Genomic DNA, 19,467 nt, shown 5'->3' on the forward strand with positions numbered 1-19,467 from the left:
CTTCTCACTGTCAAAACTCATTTCCCTCATAAATGATCAGCAAGATGACAATCCCATATTCTGGAAATGTGCTCCAGCCCCCAGCCTCCTCTCCTCACTGGGTTAATGAAGACCAAGAGCGAGCCGTCCTGATCAGCCCCGGTCTAAACTCATGTACTCTGCAGAGAGATGCAAAGAGAGAAGCTGAACCTTGCTTTTTTTGGAGATATACACTCTTAAATGTAAAGGTTCCAAAAAGTCCTTTTTTTTTTTTTTTTTTTTTTGCTGTGATGTCATTAAAGTACCATTTTTGCTTCCCCAAATAACCTTTCAATAAAAGGTTCTTAAAAGAACCATGTTTTTCTTAGTGTGAAGAACATTTTAATAATCTGAAGAACCTTTTTCCATTATAAAGAATCTTTTGTGCAAATGGAAAGGTTCTGTGGATGTTAAAGATTCTTCATGGAACCATCAATGCCAAAAAAGAAACTTTAATTTTAAAAGTGTAACATTAAAGGTTTACACATACACCCCCTCATTAATTTTAATGTTTTTTATTCCATTGTAAAATATATGTAAATGTGATAATTATCATAACTGGTTCTCTCTAGTAGAGTTAGGTCAGTTTCACACTGTATGAATTAAAGTGCAAGCATAAAAGCATAATTGAAAATCATTTTCAATGTAGGCTTTTATGAAGTAACACAAAATATTCTAACAAACTGCTCATATGTTCTGCATGGCATTGCTTTTACAACATTTCAGATCCCTCAGTTCTCACCATCACAGAAAAGCCAAGCTGATGTTGATTCTGGTTTTATTACGAGCTCTGTCGCATTCTCTTTTTTTGCTAGAAGACTTTCTCTCTGCTCTTCATATTTTTTTAAATGGTTGATTACCCAGAAGTTTGAGAATTAGCTGCTCCATGTCAACCTTTTTCACTTGTTGTGACAACTAACCTATGCCACTCCCACACCATACAGCCGGAGCAACTTTTCTCTATTAACGGATATGATGAGACACGCACAGGCAAATTATGCATGTACGCAATTTTCCCGAAAACTATTCCGATCGGTCTAAACGCTTATAGAAGTCTTACCATAGTGAATCAGGGTAAAACAAAAACATGTTTTGGAAGAAGGATTGATGATATAGCCTATTGACACATTATTTAAATTATGTTAATTTTGAACAAAAAAAAAGTTACATACCTTTATTTCTCTGGCCTAAGATGTCTCACCATTTATTTGTCAGTTTAATTTGCTTTGCTTTGTTTGACCAGTTCCGGTAACACCTGATCACATGGGTGATGTACAGTCTGGATTATACCATAATTATACCAAAATCAAGCAGGAGCATATTATCGCTTCCCACCCTGTGTCAGTCACCTTATGATATCTTTGCCTCTTTCTTTCTTAAGAAAAGACTGCAAGCTTCATTTCCCACAGCAAGGGAGTCAAGCTCTTGGCTGGCATCCCTATTCCATCCCTCCCTCTCCCTCTCCCTCTTTCTCTTCTCTTTTCTGCATGCTCTGGCTATTAAATGCATCTTCAATTCAGCAACTTTGAAGTGGCACTCCAGGAAATGCACTCAATCAATTATAAATGAAATAATCTCCTTATAATATTAGAGATTTTAAAAGTGTAAGAAATACCGCCAGATTAAGGAACCCAAATCAGTTTTAACAGTATCTAAAGTGACAGCAGGAGAATCATGGGAAGGAATGGGGAGAAAGTTAAAATGATTATGTAGATCTGTGTCACGGGCGAATGTTTCTGCAAATCCCTGCAGGATCTCACAGCACAGTGGAAACAGATTATTCCCGGCCTTATTTAAAAGCTGTGGCTTTTTTCAAATGGGAAACATTTATATAAATTTATACATAAATTTACTGCTCTTGCTATACTTTCTCTCTCGTCTGTTTGAATCAGTGTCTCACCATTGTATTATTGTGAATAACTGGCTGTTGCAAATCTTTGAAGAAAAATCAACTGTGATTTGATTGTTGATTTATATGCAAGTACTGAATTCATTTGTACTTAAGATTCACTTTTGTAGCTTTAAGTTCCTGCCTGTTAACTTTGACATCTTCTACATGGTAGTGCACACCTAACAAAATTTTAACAAACATTTAAAATATTGTTTTTTTTGGGTTTTTTTTTTTTGTCTAGGAAAATGGACAAAAAATATTAATGACACATTTTGCATTGGCATGCATATTAAAATATTTGTGAAATCAAATACCTCTAGAATGAGAATGCTCCTCCCATATAGAGTGCCCCTATTATGCGTTTTCGAATATTACCTTTCATATATTGTGTAATATAGCTGTCTGTGAATGTAAAAGGTCTAAAAAGTTTTAAAGATCAAAGTGCACGACAAATAAAGTTATTTTCTCCTAAAAGAAAGAATCAATTCTGAACTGCTGTAACAAGTCGTCAGCAATTCCAGTCTCACTTCCTGTTACAAACCTATGTAACAATGTAACAAATTTACATAATGCCAGCCTGTGGTCTTCATTGGCTGTCTGTGAACAACGTCTACTTTGACCTTCAAACAGCAATTTTTGAAGGGGACACAAATAATACAGCCATATTTATGTCTATTTTTATTTTTTCTGTCATTTTATCTGGCCAACAACACAAAGCAATAGTTGTTTAAATACGAGTTAGATTCATAGGTTCACCACATGGTCATATTATTTTTATCTTGCGTCCTCCACATAGTATTTTATGTTTCGTCTGGGACAAAGAATGTGTCTTACTATTCAACTGCAGCAAGCCCACTTATCGCCACTTAACATCATATTGAGCAAAACCCAACACAACAGTAGATAGACGATATTACCATAATATCAGTTCACACATAGGCATATCGCTATGTTATTTTGGTGGTTTGTCGTGTTTTTCCAAATAAAATGGTGAAGAAAGCTCTGAAGCGACTGAAGTTCATGTAACTCAGTAAATGCCACAAGTGTTTTAGTTTGTGTAGTGGACGAAACAACGGCAATTAATTCACACAGAGACACGCAGACTTATAAGCAACATTCTTTGGCTGTTGTCATGTTCATTTCTACTATGTGAAAGCTTTAAAATCTAAGCAGTGGGTGAAATTCACATAATAGTTAGTTAGTTCCTCAAAGGTACCGTCTCTCCCCCATCCTTAGTTTGCCAGTTATTCATTAGTACACATTATTCATTATTACACATTAGTAAAATCATCCTTTTTCATTTTCTTTGTCTACAGATAAACTTTTTGGCAGCCGCGGTACATAAAAAAAAAGTACCCCCCACCACCACCCCTTGTCATTTCTGACACGCACTGACACACACTGTAAACTGTATTTTTTCACCTTGGATGCATGTAAACTTATTGTAGGAGACAGCAAAACAAAATTAGAAACCTTTAAAATAACATAATAGGGGCACTTTAAATTATAAATATAGCTGCACGCAGCGATGCTGGGCCCAAGCTTGGTGGCACCACCAACACGTGGCTTCAGGGCAACTGTGCACAGTGGGCAATAGGCATTTAAAACATAAAACAGTTGGTGCCCATATGATCACAAACCACAACAGTCACATCCATGAGATCGTTAAAATTTATATGAATTTCATGTCATAGAATGTCATGGTCAATTTCAAATGAGTGCAGAATATCATCCTAATCTGCCATGTCTGTGTTTTTCTCAGACAACTTCTATAAAATTCCAGAGCAAATGACATACTATTCAACAGTACTCTGAGAAATGTAATCCAGTCTTAATGTGAATTGAGAGGGAGGGAGAGAGAGAGAGTGTGAAAAATCCACATTCAAACCAAAATATCTGACTTCCTGTTGGTCATAGCTAATGACTGTAAATTAGAAAGTTGTCCGGCTTAACGAGAACAATATGTTTTGGTGACTGTAGGTTAAACTAACCCCCCACTTTTGTCAAAAGGTATAGCGCTATAGAGGCCCCCCCCCCCTCCCCGCCCACTTCTAAGGTTTTGCTCATGTCTAATGGATGACAATCCTGACATGTGTGTCGAGTTTCACGCAATTTGAAGCATGCTAAGAGTCTCAAAAGCATCTAAAAAAAATACTGAAGTTTGATCTGTCACTATGGCAACAGTGTTGGAAAAATATCAAAAATCTTTTCACAGGTCTACATTCGCCATGTTTTGACATTATTGTAATGAAGTTTGAAGCAAATCGGGTAAAAATAAGAGGGTGATCTCAAAGCATTTTGAAAGTGACACACTTCCTGTTGCCGGTTGGTGGCACTATAACTTTGACTCACAATAGTCACATCTATGTGATTGGCCTCCTACAATGAACACACTGCTGAAGGTTCATAAAAATCAATCTATGTATGCAGAAGTTTTAACACACTTCCTGTTTCCCTTATCTCACCATAAATTTGTTGCCTTGCCATGACCGAACCGTTTGAGATATCAAAAATCCGCTCACAATTTTACATCATGAATGTCTTGACTTCATGCTGACCGAGTTTGGCTGTGTACCGAGTTTCATACTAATACACGCAAACATGTTTGATATATGGACCAAGTTTTCAGACTCCATTCAAGGGGGCGCCATAGAGCCCCTGTGACATGCTTGGGTCCCAGCCTCTGTGGCGTCCTAATGGCCGCAGATTCCAATGTGTGTGCCAATTTTTCAAGAGTTTTTGAGCATGTTAAGGTCCCCAAAAATCCCCTGATGGTTGAAAAAAAAAAATCTCCTTAGAAAAACAATAGGGCCCTGAGCCTTAGTGGCTTGGCCCCTAATGACCTGGCACTGACTGACAAAAGTATCAAATTATGGTTCATAGATTTGATGTAACTAAAGAATATTTGGCTAAAATAAATGAAAAAACTAACTAACTAACTAACCCCACGATCAAATCATTTAATGGGGTCTTTAAATGGTCCTGCAGTGTGATTTGATTTGTGGTGTGATATATAAAATGTCTTGCGTAATAATTATTAAAAATAACTAGCAAATTGATGTTTAAAATAGTTTTAGATGATGTATAACATGTCACACTGCAGGACTGTCACTCTTGAGAAAAAGCTCAGATATAGATTAAATAAACTTAACTGAGTTTTCCAGGTGCTCCTAGAAAAGTAGACTCCCTTCTAAATAATGAATGCTATTATGTGGAGCGGTGAACTTTCATGCTGTGCTTTTCCCGAACAACTTCTTCCATCAAAAATGATTTTGAAACTTTTGGATGGACAAAAAAATAACATTGCATGGAAGCATTACATGTGGAAATAATTTAAACTGACCTCAGCTGTGTTTCACTACCACCGTATCGGTCAAAAGCTGGACTGTGCAGCTGTCCAGGGGCAGCAAATCAATTGATCATTAGGGGAAGATAAGTAGGCAAACACATCCATCACTGTTCTGTTCACTAGCACCCTGCTGCTACAGTGAGCTACAGGGATTATCTGTGTTTAGGCAAGCGTCTGAGCGGTGTGTGTGTGTTCCCTGGTCAGTCCCTCATCTAACAGGTTGCTCTCACTCATTACATGGTTAGTTGAGCCCAATGAGGGCTCTTTCAGCTAAGTGAGAAGCAGGCTGGAGGGTTCATTCGGTGTTTGCATTTGTGAAGGAGTTAGACACACTTGGTCAGTGGTTTGACAGCCTTGACTCCACTGAAGCAGCTACAATCCTTGTGGGTACACACACACACACACACACACACACACACTTCAAAGGCACCATAAAACTTTAAATACTTTTTTCTCCAATCTTACAATTAGTGAAATAACAGAATAATGCTTCAAAATAAAGATTTCTAACACATTTTGGTAATAAAAAAAGGCATAAACAGCCTTAAAGCAGACTTATGTTTTTTCTTACTGCAATATGTTTTGTTTGCTCAATTGTCAGATGGTCATTGCAACTTCTGAATTTAAGTTTTAAGAAGAGAGATTGAAAAAAATGAAATGTTCAAGTAATATCTATGAAAATGATTCAAGCAAAAAACAGCACAGAAATGTTTCAGTTTCATTGCGTTTAGGTCTACATTGACAAATCATCAATATTCATGAAATTACATATTTAATGTTTTGTTTATATTTATTTATATTAGAGTATTAGTAGAATGTTAGGTTAGGGTTAGGCAAATATGTTTACATGTAGTTGCAAATTTACTTATAGTCAGTAGAATTTCTGTTGTGGAGCATCAAAATAAAGTGTTAGCAGATATTTAGCAGACTGTCTGCTTAATATGAGATGAGTGTTAGTCGACATGTAGTTGCAATCTTACTTATAGTTACTTACTTATTAGTAGAATGTCTAAAGTGGACTATTGAAATAAAGTGTTTACCGCCTCTTCTGTGGAACCCAAAAGCAGAGGTTTAGTTAATTTAGTTTAAGTAAAAGTACCATAATTAGTCCAGATCTCTTGCAATATTTTCTGTGCCAAATTTGTTTTCTGAAGAACTTTTTGTGAGGAACAGAAATCATAATTCACTGATAATCTTGTGCTGTGACACAAATCTCACTGCAACAAAATAAACTGCAGCACACACTTCATTTACGGCAAATCTGGCAGGATGCATTGACACCATTTTTAAATATGAAAATGACTCCAAATGAGATTCACGAGTCCCAGTGGAAATTAATGAATTTTATCCATACAAAAGCTTTTGGTAAGAAACAGATATTTGGTCATATCAGTTTAGAACAACATGAAACTGAGTAAATAATGACAACATTTAAATTTTTGGGTGAACTGTCCTGTTCCTGGCTCTACCTTTTACATATTCAGATCTTCATTGTTTCTTTTAGGGCTGCGTCCGAAAACTTAGGCAGAGACTTGTTGCCTCATCAGGCAATGACTCTGCAGGCAGTGTTTGCACACGAAGGTACCTCATGGAACTGTTTTCAGATAGATTTCTGAGGCAGTGTTTAATGACCTACAACAAAATAGAAAGAGATTTGGTGATAACTAAGCAAAAATTTGACTACTACAATAGTATTTGTTGGGAAAAAAAGTGGAAAACGTTGGCCAAAAACATTCTTTTACACACAAACTTTTCTGTCCTCCACTGCTAAACCTCTGTAATCAATCTGTAATCACCAGCCTCTCAGATTTAAGTAAGACTTCTGGGGGAATCTCTAAATTTGAATCCTCAGTCACACACAAATTGTAAAACTTACATTCTCACCTATTTTTTTAAGGAAGCGTAAATCACTTAAATGATTGTTTAACAATCCCATCAAGTGCTTTAAAACTCATTTGGATTAGCTTCTGAGTATCTAGTGTACTAATACGGTTTTCTACTCATCAGACTGGTCTGTCTTAAGACACTTTGAAAACAAAAAGGTCAGTAGAAGCAGTTTGCTTGAGGCATTGGTGTGATGTGTTTAGACTCCAGAGAGACGTTGCATGGCTTGAGTCAGACTCCATCAGCTCATTCCTTACCTCAATATCCTTCTGAAGGAAAGAATCAGGACTACAACGGCTCTCTTGTGGAATGTTTTGTGTGAGGGAGAAAATGGAAGCCTTCATTGCTAGATTCATAAAGTGGCCACTGAGGGTGAGATTTAGGAGGAAATCGTATTTAAGATTTATACCAGTTGCAGAAATCAATCACTGGATACAGCAGAACTCATGGCCCAAACCAGACCTATTAATGCTCCACTGAGCAGATTATTTAGCACTGTGCTTCTCAACATGGTTTTGCTTCAACAACCAGATTTTAAATTGGACATCAAGCAGCGAGCAAACAACCTGTATTTCCTTTTACATTAACATGTTAGTGTCTACCTAGTTTGACTAGATTCTACCAAATTACATAATACTATAGTTTAATTGAATGCACATCCTTTGACTTCAGAAACATTTTATAAATTGCCCTCTTGTTAAACACGATCAGCGCAAACCTGCAATCCATTTTATTCAATAAATTTTGTACAAATAGTACAATGTGACTGTATTAATCATTCCGGGCTTGTAAAACAGATTAGTTCTTAATCAATCCTAAAATTAAATGCTGTGAAAGTTTGAAAATTATAGTGCTTTATTTAAAGAGTCAAACATCTAATGTGTAGAACTTTTTCTGTGACTTGGTACTTTGTGTCACTAGTGGACCTGAAAGCCTGTCAGAAATGCTTAGTTTCTCCAGGAAAATGATTTGTATGGATCTTTGCTCCAGGTCTTGCCCTGTTTCTGCACAATTTCTCTCCACCCTCTTGTTTTTCCCCCCCTCCTTTTGTTTAAGTAAAGCTAGGATTAGGGAAGATTTTCCCCCTAAAGTAGTGGTTTGATGGTGCTTTTATCCCCTAGAGTTGCGAAGACGGTGGAGCCCCAGGATTAGACCAACACAAAAGGTGTTGTTGTGTCCGGCCGCAGGCTGGAGGGAAGAAACTCAACTGCCAGTTTCAATATGTCAATGTTCTCAGGATGGGAAGTTGGCCAAACCAATTGAGGAGAGATCTGGTGTCCAAATACTCACAGTTCAGATGCAGTTCAGATTTTGGCGTACCAAAGTTACAACTCTTCAAAATCCAAAGAATGTCCCATGTGTTATATCTAGAAAAAAATATTTAAGCAGTTGATTAGTATTACATAAACACCTTTTAGGTTTTCTTTGAGGTCTTCTACACACACTCCTAAAAGTTGACAAAATTCACTTTTAGCAGATAATACGTATTTAAAGTGTACAGACTTTAAAAAATGAATGGCCGAAAATGAGAATGTCCCTCCCCAAAAACCACTTGCCACTTACAAGCAAATCATAAGCCTAATGGAAAACCTATTATTTATTCATTTTGATATGTCCCATCCAAACTTCCTTCTATAGGAAATAATCTAACAGAAAACAAAACTATGTTCGTTGAGCTATTTCATGGATTTTTACAAATAAGCAGTCACTTAAGTAATGATGCCAAATAAATCATCTCAGCCTTCAGCCCAAAGTGCATTTATGTATGTTAAAGAAGAAATATTCCAGTGATGTTTATCATCATTAAGGAAAGGATTGATTATTGGCAAGGGTTATTTTGGCCACTTTTAATCAGATACAGCAGAAGTGGAAAGAAAATATTTTAACCAAATATCTTAATAATAACACTTCTAACAGATTGCTGCTGGCAAGTTGTTTTGCTATTCTTGTCACAAGAGTCCCCAGGCAGCAGTCAACTTACCATTAATCAAAACTATTAATATTGCCTATATCAGCACATACTACAATACCCTTTACAAGAAACAGAGAGGTTCAACCCTCTATGAAGTAGGGTGTTTACATTCAAAATACAATAGATAATTTTGCAAGCATTCCCTTACGTCTCTCAGAGGAAGACTTGATCGAATTCAGACCATAAAACCTTGGATGCACCATCATGAGCATGAAATTTGAGTAGGCTAACTAAAACCTGGCGTATTGCATTTGGCTCATTGGTTTAAAGTTGGTTTTACACCTCATTGAGTAAGCTTGCGCATTTTGGCTGGTCGGTTGAGCTTTAAGAGAGGATAAAGTTTTGTTCTGAAGATCTGGCATGCGAAAGCATCATCTCCAAGAGGAAAGACGTTAAACCATCTAAAGAGGCTTTCTGTGATGGAGCCTGTTCGTAGTAAAATACGGAGATTTTGGGCCATAATAGCAAAAGTGGTTAGAAATGGTGGCCAGTGCAAAATAACCTCAAACAGTTTTACCCACTTTTGGCCAGTTCAGGAGACCCTAACTTTTCATCTTTCAAATCTTTGTACATGTTTGGAATATGCAAGTATGTATTATAAGTGTATTATAAGTAATAATAAGGAATGTAAAACATCTTTAAAGGCAACTTCATTGTCGCTGCTCATAATTAAGCAGTATTCACATTGAAAGTAAACTGCAGAGAAAAGCAAAGTCATTCACTTTCAAAGCATTAACATGTGCTTATTGTGACATGAGTGGAAACAAATGCCACAACCAACTAACTAACTAACTATTACAGCTACTAAATAACTAGCCTATGCAAAATACTGAAGAACAAAGAAAGCTCACCAGATGGCTGTAATAAAATGTCATAGCCTCCCAAACTGCTGAGGCTGCTGCCATTTTGGTTGTTTTTGCATGATGCCAGGTACGGTCAAGTGATATAAGTTAAACTTTTTGATGAAGTTCGATGAAGACGCTATGGTCCAGCTAACAGGGAATGTTCTCAGAACTTTAGGCAACGTTCTCTTAAAATTATGAACAAACGTTCATTAATAGAATGTTCGTTCAATGTTGAATAACGTTCTCAAAATGTTTGCACAAAAACATTATTTATACATTGTTCATGGAGCATTTTTTTTTTCAGAGAACATTTGACATTCCCATAAGGTTTGAAGAATGATAAATGGAATGTTTTCTTAACCTTCGCAAAAACGTTTTTAAAACATTTGAAAAACGACATTTAACTGAACATTTTAAAAACTGGACAACTGAAATAACGTTCATAACTTAATGGAACGTTAGCAAAACTTTAGAACATTTATTATTAGGCCTATAGGCTAATTATGGTAGCCTAAACAGGAAAGAACACAGCATAATTCTTATTGGTTGGGTAGAACCGAGAGTCGTTATTAAAAACTGACAAGCTTCTGACGAGAAATTAAATATTTTTTTAGCGGGAATGCTGGAACGTGCTGGACACATGAGCATTAGCCGAGACTGTGGAGAAACGGAGGAATTCCTTCTCGCTTTAATTGCTTTAAAACGGTCTTTACAAAGAGACACTACCTAGCTTTACCTCCTATTTAACTTCTTATTTCCATTGGTTCAAAAGTTAATAGGATTTTTTTCCCTCTAGACCTTAATGCGCGCAGATGTGGACTAAACAGGCTATATAACCGGAGGAACTTCGAATAGACCCGGAACATTAAAAACTAAAAAAATAATAATAATAATAAATAAAAAAGTAAACATTTTCTAATAATTTTATTTAGATATTAGGCTATACAGAGGAACGTACGAATTCCTATGATTTATAGTAGACCTGAGAAACAGCATACAATAGTTTATTTAATAAATTTAAAAAAAAGTTTTTTTCGGTGCTCCAGCTAAAGGCTTTAATACTTTAGCCAAGACTGAAAATTATCACCCTGAATCTCCAATTCTTCCCAGCATTTCAACAAAATATCAAGCTTTATATTTAAGGACCACTTCTTAATTCCACCCTAAACGTTTTCCCCCATCTGGAAGAAGAAGAAAAAAAAGAAAAAAAAAACTGAAGAAGAGAAGGGCATTATTGTTTTAATCCTCTTACCATCCGTCATTTTAAGAGTGTTTTAAAGGCTGAGATGGCGTCTTGTCTCTGTAAATCCTCCAGGCCGGGAGAGATTCTGCCATCTATTAGAGATCTCATTCTCTCTCCACCTTCTTTGCTTCGGTCCCTCTTAAAAACTGCTTGTCAGACTCAGAGGAGGTGTAACGCAAATAATAGTAGGCTAGGCAGTGAATTAGTTTACAACTCTTTTCCCCTCCACATTTTCATAATTCAGATTCCAGCCTGCAAAATGTGTCACAATTGTTCTTTTTAGTAGTTTGTAGGCTACTGTTCCTAGGATATTGTTTTTGACTTTTCTTAATGGTGTAACAATAATAAATCATATTCATTCATTCAAAATTCTACCTGAGCATATTGTAGCCTAATATGCAAATCTTTCAGATGTTTTAAAACATTTTACTTTAGACGTTTAAATTATTATTTATAATTTAATAATAATTTATGTATAATTCTTTCCTGATTCGGTCACTCGTCATATATTTGTGAAAAGAGCATTAAAAAGCATGAGCCCGTGAAAACTGGAGGAACTGAAGGTGACGGAGAACCTCTGACTGACAGCGAAATTGACCAATCAGGTTCCGCTGTGATCTCATCACGTTCCTCATTGGCCGATGGGCGGGAGCTGCTGGCGCTCTGACTCGCGGAGGCTGTGATATTTTTTGAGGACTAACATCAAACATTCTTCAGAACAGAGCGGTTGTAAACAGTATCGGATACTTTTTGACTTCCAACAGGATATTAACCTACAGGCAGACTGGGAAAAATCACTTCTGTTGCGCAAGTTGCCAGCTAATTTGCTGTTCGGAGGGGAAAAAAACTTCTCAGAGAGGTGAGTAACTGCTTTTAAAATGATATGACCCCGTGAAAACCAGTTTTAAAAACCGCTTTCATCAGTTTATCTGTTTTAAATTACACTAACATATAACATAAATTGCTTTATAATGAGATTTAACATTTTATTTTAGACATAAGACATTTGACGTGGGTCCTAAAGACTTGAAACTGACAGTTTTAAAGTCTATTCTAATAGGCTAAAATGGTAACCTCATAACAAACATTGAATTATAAACTGTGGTTAAAGTGTGCAGTTGTTGAGGATCCATTTATGATCGGACCCTTACAAATTAATTTGGCAAAATAATATTTTGAATTTATAATTTAATTGGGATATTATAGCCTACATAACAAAAAAACATTAAAGTGTAAGCTTAATGTTCGACAGACCATTAGTTAATGTAGCCTATTCAGATTAGTTAGAAATTACTAAACTGTGATTTATATATAGAGCATATTTTATAAATATTCAAAATATTAAAATTTATATTTAAACTATAGCATCCTAATTTATATACAATGATTGTTAATGACTTAATGGAAAGTTATTTTACACTAATATGAAGACACAAAAACATGTTGCTCTATCTAGGTGTGATCAGTTATTATAAACATTATTGTCAAACACCTAAAATTATTTTAATCAAAATGTCTTGGGAAAATTGTGACGGATTGTTAAGGTTTGTTAAAAATGTGAACCAAGTGCCGTGAAACACAAACCACCTCGCGTCCCATCAGGTCAGACTGGTAATGAAAGCTATTTGCACCAACATTAGACGCGGCCCAACTGGGACCAGCATTTATAAATGCACACATACATCTCCAGCAGAAGCCCGGAGGCGACGACGGACAGAAAGAGCACCAATTGAGCTTAACACCGGGAGGGCACTGTAAATGTTTAGCAAAGCACTTTTTGTTCAGCCGAATTAAAGTATTCCCATGTGGTTGGAATATGATTACATTGGGGAATTTAGTGTCAGTGACACAAATGCCACGGGCTCTTTAGTGAGGACTAAATCCTAAACCCTCAGGCTGCTTACACTTATTCTTGCTTTAAAAAATAATTATGACTTATAAAGAGATTATTAGACTGTGGCCAATTATCACCGATTAGCGTAACCAAACTGCAGCTTAATGATGGAAAATCCTATTGAAGAAAATAAATTAAAATTCAATCATCTGCTATTCTATTATCAATACCTATTACTATTACTATTGTTAGACCTAATTGTTATTTATCAATGCAGTTCAAAAGATTTTTAATTTTTTGACAGATGGATAGCTAGTCAAATATGCAAAGTTTTTGCAAAGAGAATGCACAAAAATTAATACACTTTTTAAAATGTCTTACCAAAACGAATTATTCATGTCTACCACATTTAATTTGATAGACGACCTATCAAAACTCCATCCAGAGACTGTCACGGCTGCTTGCAAACTGAACGAAAACATTCATCATCGATTGTGTCGATTGTGTCATACGCCATCAACAATAAATAGCATGTTTTTGCTCAGTCAGATTGAATTAAAAAAAAATGTAAAGAACAAATTTTCCGAATTCTTTTTTTTACTCCAAGATTATTAAGCTAATATTAGGCCTAGTCAAAAAAGTTAGTAGCCTATTTGCTTAAAATGACAAAGAAAAACAAAGAAATACCAAGCACAATTAGCACAAAAACATGATTCGATACAATTTAAATAAAATGGCAAAAAAAAAAACAAAACAAAAAAAAAAAAACGTAGCCATGTAAAAAAAAAAAAAAAAGCGAGCGTTTTACAAGAAAAATATGAAGAAAAAAAATAGATGAACACGTACGCGGATATATTGTTTGTTTACGACTGATAGCCTACACAACTTTTGTCTGTTGCAATGCACTGTGAAAGACATTAGCCTATAATTAATATCCTTTATTTATGAGGTAACTAAATAATTTCATTCACAATTAAATGATAAGGTATGCGAAAAATAAATGCTTCCTGAAACATAAGATGCATATGGAGCACGTGCATTATTTAAAAAAATGCCTATACACTCTTAAAAATGAAGGTTCCAAAATAGTTTTTTTTTTTTTTTTTTTTTTTTTAAGTGATTCCAAAGAAGAAGAACCTTTTTTTTCTTAGTGTTTCACATTTTAAAAATCTAAAGTATAATTTTCCACTATTATGAATCTTTTGTGCAGTGGAATGGTTCCGTGCATGTTAAATGTTCTTCTTGGAACTTGGAACCATCGGCGCCAGTAAAGAAACTTATTTTAAGACTGTGTGCTCAAACTCGGTCAGTTATTTATTTATTTATTTTTTTCAGGTAGTGGAATCATTTCCATGATTTAGGTCTCTTTATGGATATAAATGCGTCACACGTGAGACGCAACATTACAACCTCAAAACACCATGAACTCATAAACGTAGGCGTTAAATGATTATTTTAGTCATCATGAAAGTAATCTTATGCATTGTCGTTTATCAGAGGGACGCTATGCAGCACTACGGGGTGAACGGCTACTCTCTGCACGCCATGAACTCACTGAGCGCCATGTACAACCTGCATCAACAGGCCGCACAGCACGCGCAGCACGCGCCCGACTACCGGCCCTCCGTGCACGCGCTCACCCTGGCGGAGAGACTGGCAGGTAACCGCTCACCGGAAATGTAAAATTCTTTTACAGATGTACTAGATCAGGAGTGTCCATACTCGGTCATAGAGGGTTACTGTCCTGCGGAGTTTAGATCTAACTTGCCTCAACCTGGAAGTAGGCTTAGTAAGACCTTGATTGGCTGGCTCAGTTGTGTTTAATTGGAGATGGAGCTAAACTCTGCAGGACAGTGGCCCTCCAGGAGCCCTGATCTATAGATAGATAGTTTACTTGTTTGTTATGAAACTCACCATAATTCTTCATCCTCAATGACTGCATATTAGACATCATCTTGGAGGCGCGGTATGGCTCTCAGCACAGAAAGCAACGCCGCAGCCGCACAGCCTTCACAGCCCAGCAGCTGGAGGCGCTGGAGAAAACTTTCCAGAAAACTCACTACCCTGATGTGGTTATGCGTGAACGTCTGGCCATGTGCACCAACCTACCTGAAGCTCGAGTGCAGGTGAGTTCACAACATGTGAGGAAACCAGCCAATGGGATTTGTTGACTACAACTGCTGGGAAATAATTGCAAGATAAAAAAGCAACCAAAAGATGACAACACATTTAGGGTTTGTATAGGTTGCAAGTTGTTTGCAGAATTATACATTACTAATGCTACATATTGTTTAATGAAAGACACTGCAGGCAAAAATCATTGTTTTTCATGCACTGGTCAATTATTAGATGTCTTCTTTTAGACTAAATGGAAAGAAAACATCCAAAATACACAATTAAGTTTTTTTATTACATTTTATCTATTTGCATTTGTAGCTTTTAATTACAGTAGATATCAGCACTTACTGTATACACCAAACTTTCCTGTTTTATTCATATCTATATTCTGAAGGTTTTTACAAAGGGGTTGATCATATATTCATTCAGTTTGTTCATATATTCAAATAGGTCATTCGCCTGTTTTATATTTTTTCCCTAAAATCATGGTGAAAATATTTTTCTTTGTTGCTGTTGATAGTATTTTCTGATTTATGGAGCTAAAGAAATATCTAAAATCCTCTCTTTAAAAATCTTTACCACTAGCTAACTAATATGTCAACAAAATGAAGCAAGAGATTTCTGCTCTGGAAATGCATGCAAATTTGTGCATACTTTTATTGTCTCATTTGCATTAGGGCTGCAACGATTAATCGTGATTAATCGTTTGCAAAATAAAAGTCTGTGTTTACGTAATATATATGTGTGTGTTCTGTGTATAATAACTATGTATATATAAATACACACACATTCATGTATATATTTAAGAAAAATCTTATATGTATATATAAAATATTTATGTTTATATGTAATATAAAAAATATATAAATATATATATTTATAATACATGCATATATTTCTAAACTTTATACCTGTATGTGTGTGTATTTATATATACATAATAATTATACACAGAACACACACATATATATTACGTAAACACAGACTTTTATATCGCGATTAATCGTTGCAGCCCTAATTTGCATATTTGAACATAACATTTCAGACAACTTGTAATACAAAACAATTGTCTTAATGTATTGTGATTACTGAATTGTGGATGTATGGTCATATCTATCAGTTAAAATTTTTACACTATTCACCTGGTGTCTTGCCTTGGATTAGTTGACTTTAAAATGAAAATTACCCCTAGATTTACTCACCCTCAAGCCACCCTAGCTGTATTTGACTTTCTTCTTTCTGATGAACACGATCTGAGTTTTATTATTAAATATCCTGACGCGTCTATCCTTTATAATGGCAATGAATGACCAACAAGTTTGAAGGTCAAGAAAGTGCATCAGCTGCATCCATACATCAAAAACGTACTCCACATGGCTCCAGAGGGTTAATAAAGGCCTTCTGAAGCGAAGCGATGTGCTTGTGTAAGAAAAATATCTGTATTTAACAAGTTAACCCCCTGGAACTACATGGAGTATGTTTTTGATGGATGGATGCAGCCGATGCACTTTCTTGAGCTTCATACTCGTTGGCTCTGTTCACTGCCATTATAAAGCTTGGAACGCATCAGGAAATGTATTAATGTAACTCTGATTGTGTTCATCAGAAAAAAGAAAGTCAAATACACCTAGAATGGCTTGAGGGTGAGTTTTAAAATCGACTAATTCTTTAATTCAACGATTCACTTGACAACCTTTAAAGACTCACAAATACCAATATCTTCACACTCACAGGTGTGGTTTAAAAACCGCCGTGCAAAGTTCCGCAAGAAGCAGCGCAGCTTGCAGAAAGAGCAGCTTCAGCAGCTGAAGGAAGCTGGGATGGAGAGCGCACAGGAAGAAGGAAAAGAAGAGGCTCCGCCAGTTGAGGCTCAAGCCCCGCCCTCCCCTTCAGATGGGCGTGGCCCCATGTGTCCTCCTCCCTGTGAGCTTAGTGAGGAGGTTAATGTCACCTCACCGGAACAGTCAGGGGCAGAGTCAGGGGCTGAGGACATGACTGACAGAGAGGACGAATCGTTGTCCATCAAAGATGAAACAAAAGAGGCGGGGCCACCCCTGATGACAGATGACAGTTCACCTTCTTGCAAACCAATCAGCCCTAAATCAGGTATAAATAGCTATTTTCTTTCACAGTGCTTAAAAGGAAACACTTTCAAATAGATTAAAGTAGTATCCAGAATGGTTAGTTCAACGAAAAATGAAATTACGGTCATAATTTACACACCCACATCATTCAGAACTCATGTGTCTCATGTGACTGCGGGGAACACAAAAGGAGAAACACTGAAGAATGCACTGGAGCCGAGCTCCAGAAATGACAAAAAAAAAAAAAAAAAAATTCACCTTAAAGGTGCTCTAAGCGATCCTGGGTGGAGTAACTTCCTGTTGACATTCGAAGTGTTGTCAAACAAAACAGAGGCTAGCTAGACCCTCCCTCCTCCTCCTCCTCCCCCTCCCCTCCGTGCTTCCTGAAACAGTCATGAACGCGCATTTAAAATCATTCTTGTCGGTTATTGGCTGGAGCATGTTTATTATGTTTCGTGGTCCAGGCTGCACCAGTTTGTTTTTATTGCCGGTTTTGGAGCTTGTGGCGACTACAGAGACAGTGTTTTTTTAAAGTGTCAGGCAACGAGCGGACAGTGAGGAGATGTTTGCAGTATGTGACAAAAAATGTTTTGGCACCTTAGAGCACCTTTACCAGTAAATGATGACAGAATTTACACTATAGGTTTAAAATCTGGGTATGCTGGTCTTTGTTTAGATGTACATAAAAGCCTAAATCAAGGGTTCTTTTACACGACACTGTTTTCAACTAAAAACTGAAAACTTTTTAATGCATTTTGGCCATTCGTTTACACGACAATGGCCTTTGGGGGCCTGAAAATGCAAGTTTTTGAAAACAATACCATTATTGTCTCCGTTTAAACTACAAAAATGCATATTTGTGAATTAAGTGTTCAGTCTATAGGCATGTAGTTTTCCTTTACAGAGTGACATCGCCAACTACTGGCCTGGCAGCAGAATACAACATTTTTAATCTTTTTTGGGGATCGTTTTGACAATGTTGTCATCTGTATGTGAAAAAAAGCAAAAACAGTTTTTAGTACACAGTTGTCGTGTAAACAGATTTGGGGAAAATCTGTTCATTATATAAAGCAACCGTATATCTTCACAAAATTGGGATTAAACCACTAGATTCATTTTACAAAGCCTTTATAACCTTTTTAGATCCGTTTTAGTCACCTGGACTTTCAGTGGAGGGACAGAAATCTCTCAGGTTTCATTAAAAATATCTTAATTTGTGTTTCAAAGATGAACAAAGTCTTGGGATTTTTCATCAACATGAGAGTGTGTAATTGAGGACACAATTTTCAGTTTTTGGTGAATATCCCTTTAAAAGCTTATTTACTTTACCAATGGTCTCTGTCTTATGGGTTTGGAACATCAATGACACTGAGTAAATGACAGAATATTCATGTTTTTGTGTGAACTATATCTTTAAGAATGTTGAATGTTAAATTGTCATCTACCTCTCTCCCCAGATGAGCCGCTTGGTTCTCCGGCTCTTCCCTCCTCCAGTGGCGTCAGCGGCGGTGTGGCTCAGACTAATTCCTACGCTTCGTCTCCTCTCAGTCTGTTCCGTCTGCAGGAACAGTTTCGCCAGCACATGGCCGCCACCAACAACATCATGCACTATCCCGCCTTCGACGTGACCACGCCCTCCTCCTTACCCTACCTGAGCGTAAACGTGAACATGGCATCTCCGCTGGGATCTCTGCCGTGTCAGCCCTACTACCAGACCCTCTCTCAAGCCCAGCAGATGTGGAGCAGCCCTCTGATGCAGGGCTCTGGTGGTCTACCGGCCCTCAACAGCAAAACCACCAGCATCGAAAACCTGCGTCTGAGGGCGAAGCAGCATGCTGCATCACTCGGCTTGGACACGCTTCCAAACTAACCACTGATCAATGTCTTGTGTCCAGGATCTAAATCACATTAGTGTGCTGAAATCACTTGACAGCTGGCTGAGCTGGAGCTGTTTCATTATCATATAGCAAAGAAGTTTGGATGACTTTTAAATGTTTAGGTCTGGCTGCATGGCAGAGGTTTTCAACTTTTCCAAACACCCCTTGCTTTGCACTTTGAAATGCAAAAAAGAGCACATTAATTCATTTGTCTCTGTAAATAAGCTTCTTCAGGTCCACAGCCTAAGTAGAAGGTTAGTGAAGCCTCCTGTTTGTATATTTGAAGAGATGCTTAAATGTCTTCCCTGTCTGTGGATGTTATAAAGGGACGTTAACGTATGGATGAAGCTTC

At 36.8% G+C, this 19,467-nt stretch overlaps 1 protein-coding gene across 1 annotated transcript; it reads left to right on the forward strand.

The window, feature by feature from the left end:
• The first annotated feature begins 14,542 nt into the window (after positions 1–14,542).
• Positions 14,543–19,108, forward strand: dmbx1b (diencephalon/mesencephalon homeobox 1b). Its single transcript, XM_067374518.1, has 4 exons — positions 14,543–14,696; positions 14,984–15,162; positions 16,888–17,260; positions 18,696–19,108. Exons 1-4 carry the CDS (start codon positions 14,543–14,545, stop codon positions 19,106–19,108), a joined length of 1,119 nt encoding a protein of 372 aa, XP_067230619.1.
• The last annotated feature ends 359 nt before the right edge of the window (positions 19,109–19,467 follow it).

The sequence above is a fragment of the Chanodichthys erythropterus genome, chromosome 21, assembly GCF_024489055.1.
Source record: "Chanodichthys erythropterus isolate Z2021 chromosome 21, ASM2448905v1, whole genome shotgun sequence".
NCBI lineage: Eukaryota > Metazoa > Chordata > Actinopteri > Cypriniformes > Xenocyprididae > Chanodichthys > Chanodichthys erythropterus.